Here is a 3,633-nt window from a genome sequence, read left to right on the forward strand (position 1 = left end):
CGACCTGGGATTGCATTCAGCTCTGTCACTTAAAAGCTGTTGAGGTCTTGGGCAAATCACCCGCTTGAGCCTGCTGCCTCCTGTAACGGGATAACATCTCCTGGATATTATCCCACAGGTCTGGCGTGCCGAGAAGCACCTGGCCATTAGAATCATGAGTCTCAGAGCCTTCGCTTTCTAGCCATGTGGCCCGGGCACAGTCTTAGTCTTTCTGACCTTTTTTTTTTTTACGAAAAAAAAAAAAAAATGGGAAGAACGGTGCCTGAAAGGTTTATCGTGAAGACAAAGTGCAGCCATGCACACAGATGGGGCTTAATAGAGACACTGACACCCCGGCCATGTTTACACGCTCCTCTCCAGTCGGGTGTCTGAGTTAGACCGGGTACATCAAATTTGTTTCCTGTTTTCACGAGCAACTCATTTCCACATTAGAGACATCAGTAGAGTCCCAGCTAAACAGCTCAGCCAGACCTATTTATTATCAAGTCGAAAACTAAGAGAGATTGATGCTATTAACTTTCTACCCTGCGGCTCTGAGATGATTGGCCAAGAGTCAATAATTACAATAAAAGAAGAATGAACCAAATCTGCCCAGCTTTCCCAGGCTGCCTGCGTGATGCTGTGAGCCACCCCAGCAGTGGTGGGATTAGAGCGCTAAGCTGCCACAGCCGTCAAACCCAGAGATTGCAGAAGAGGGAGAAGCAGCCTAATTGGTACAATCAGCTCCTGAGCCTGCTAAGAAAATAAAGGATGGTCTCCCCACGTAGTGACACTTCATGCTGCTTGCAAGTCGGGCTCAGCTGAGCCACCAGCTTGGGCCTTTGATGGCTGCCCAGGCCCGGGGAGGTAGTTGACTAGTGCTGTGCACGGCCCACACGGCAGCCTGTAACTTCCCCGTCTCCTTCCTCCGACCAGATGGTAAGCCCCTGCCTCCTGTCCTGCCTCCTCCTGCTGCCATGGGGCACCTGCTTTCCTCTACTGGGCAGAGAAAAGCCCATGGATGCCATGGGTGGCATTGAAGGCGAAGTGAGCTGGGCCGGGGGACGCTGAGTCCACTTCCCATGGGGCTCCTCACAGCAGCCGAGAGTTCCACACCCGCATGCCCTGCTCGGCACAGCCGTGGAGCTGCGGACGTCAGGCAGAGAGCATACCGGTGTCAGGTTCGGTTTGGGAGGCAGGATGATGGCAACGAGGCTGCCAGCTTCCCTCTGGCTGATGGCGAGGCTAGTGACCCATTGGGGACCCTGGCTGAGGAGCTCAATGGCTACAGCAGAAAGAAAAGTGGCTTCAGCTTCCGCTTTGGCCGGCGGTGAAGGGCCAGGGCACCTTGGAGAGGGTTTCTCCTTGGATACTGTCCCCCCACCCCAACTCCCACTCCACAAGCCTCAAAGACGCTGAGAAGATGTGGCTATTATTATAATGAATTAGCAGTAGGATTGGTTAGGTGGATGCTTACTTTTGATTTTCAACTTTGCTGAAGCAAAAACTTGGGTGGTGTCAAAAAGAGGTGACCGAAAGCAAGCTGTATCTTGGGTAAGATGACACCACCATCGCAGCTCACCCACACTATGGTCTGGTTCTGGTCAGCCCCCTGGCTCCAGCGGCATGGAGTCCGGGATGCTGTTGGGCCACGAATATGAACAGAGCTGGCTGTGCCAGCTCCGAGTTGAAGGCAGGCAGACGGAATGACTGCAGTGGGGTGATCAAAGATTTGACAGTCTCCATAGGGACGTCTGTAGCTGACATCCAAAGAGCAACTGTGAATGAGTACATTCCACTGGGTGAAGAGTACAGTTCTGAAAGTTAAAAATGGAAAAATAAAATCTCGTTCTCCGCCCCATTAACACACGACCCCTCTGGCAAGAAAACTCTGCTGTGGTGTTGGGATGCTGTTCAGAACCAGCTGCCCATCCCCTTCTGGTAACTGTCCCCCTCGATGTTACAGTGTTTGTCAAGCCAAGTGTCTCGTGGGACATGAGCAAGGAATCCATTTTTGCTATAGCAAGGTTGCATTTCAAATGTTAGGAATATGAATGGTATACGGATCTTTTGAAATAATAGTTGTAAACTGCAAAGCCGTAACAAGCAGCTCGCCTGGCTCTTGCCTACAGGTCCTCTGTGCACTAGGAACTTCGCTTTCCTGAGCCGCCAGTGCCTCAACTCTGGGGAGATGGAAATTGTGTTGCATGCACCCACACACCTTTCCCAGCATCCCCTTAATTGGCAGTTGGTAAAATGCCCATGGTCCAAGGTACAGAGAAACAGACGGTGTATTTTTCTCCTGCACTTGACTGCCTCTCCCTGGTTTTCTCCAAGCAAAGATCATTCTGAAATCACCTGCTCTACCTGAGGGAAGTTAGTGCTCAGCCACTGGGGCGAGGCAGAGCATCTCTTCCTAACGCTGCTCTGGTGTGTCCTGTGTTCCGTCTCGTGTCAGATACGGCAGTCTGATACTGCTTACTCCCAGGCTGACTTCAACTGCTGAGATGAGAACCTGTATTGATGTTACTATGGCAACATCTCCCGCCTCCTTTCGAGCTGCTGCTTGTCTCTGTTCACAATTGAATAATTTTCCATTGAGCTGTCACAATTAATTGCTGGATTTTTATTAGCCTTTTAGAACCACACTGGGTTGGACGCAGCTTGACCCCTTGGAGCATTTCAGAGTTTTCTGTTGTTAGTGACTTAACAGTAGCGGCTCTCAGTCCTTGGCAGCTAGAAAGCCACTTCATTAAGTGGTACACAGATCTGAGCCACAAAAGTCAAGCTGACTGGGGAGCAGAACTGGGGGGTAGGATGGGACGGGAACAGAGGAGTCAGAACACCCCTTATGTTAAAGCGAACTGCCTTCTCCTGGAGCCCCTCACGGCTGCTCCCCTGTGCCTGGGTACCTATGCCCTAGGGCTCAGAGCTGCTGATAGGGACCAGACAGGGACACAGAGCCTGGAAAGCACATCATACTCTTTGGCCTCCACTACTGTCCAAGAAAGGATGCCTCCTGCTAATGTGACAGTCCGATGGGGAAGGAACACATCCCCGGATCTTCATCCACTGGTAACATACACTCACCCTCAAGCCATGGAGGGCAAACCTCAAGAAAATGAGCCCCAGTGCTTGTCCACGAAAGACAGCTCTGGTGCCAAGAATGTTTGTCACAGGGTGGCTGGACGAAGCGCGTACAATTCCAGCCCCGGCTGTCTCCCCTAGGTGTGTGCTTGTCTCCACTCTGGGTAGCGACCAATCAGCCTCCCTCAGCTCGTTCACCCAGGAGACTTGCTCATCAAAGACCAAGTGCAACCAAGACCAAGGGCAGAGGGAGGCCTTGTAGCAAGGTGTCCTGAGTCTCACGTGCAGTTTCCACTCCTAGAAAACAGACACACACACACACACACACACACACACACACACAAGCGTGCTGCTCCCGTGGTCACCAAAGCTGAGACATTCCTGCGTGTTTACATACACTTAGGGAGTGCCCTGGCTAGTTTTTAACTTAGTTGGATTAAATTAACCTCAGTGGAGAAATCTCAGATAAAGAGAGCGAGAGGGCCTTCAAAGGCGTGGATATCCCATCATTCAGCTTTCATCATTAAACAAAAATCAACAAAGCTATTCTTTCTCAGTGGGGGGCGG

General features: G+C 51.3%; 1 protein-coding gene across 1 annotated transcript; it reads left to right on the forward strand.

The window, feature by feature from the left end:
• The first annotated feature begins 266 nt into the window (after positions 1 to 266).
• Positions 267 to 2,985, forward strand: QRFP (pyroglutamylated RFamide peptide). The gene is given in 2 exon segments (XM_023536563.1): positions 267 to 1,162; positions 1,165 to 2,985. Coding segments are annotated over 2 exon segments (396 nt in total). The 5' UTR covers positions 267 to 915; the 3' UTR covers positions 1,314 to 2,985.
• The last annotated feature ends 648 nt before the right edge of the window (positions 2,986 to 3,633 follow it).

Source organism: Pteropus vampyrus, unplaced genomic scaffold (assembly GCF_000151845.1).
Source record: "Pteropus vampyrus isolate Shadow unplaced genomic scaffold, Pvam_2.0 Scaffold158, whole genome shotgun sequence".
NCBI lineage: Eukaryota > Metazoa > Chordata > Mammalia > Chiroptera > Pteropodidae > Pteropus > Pteropus vampyrus.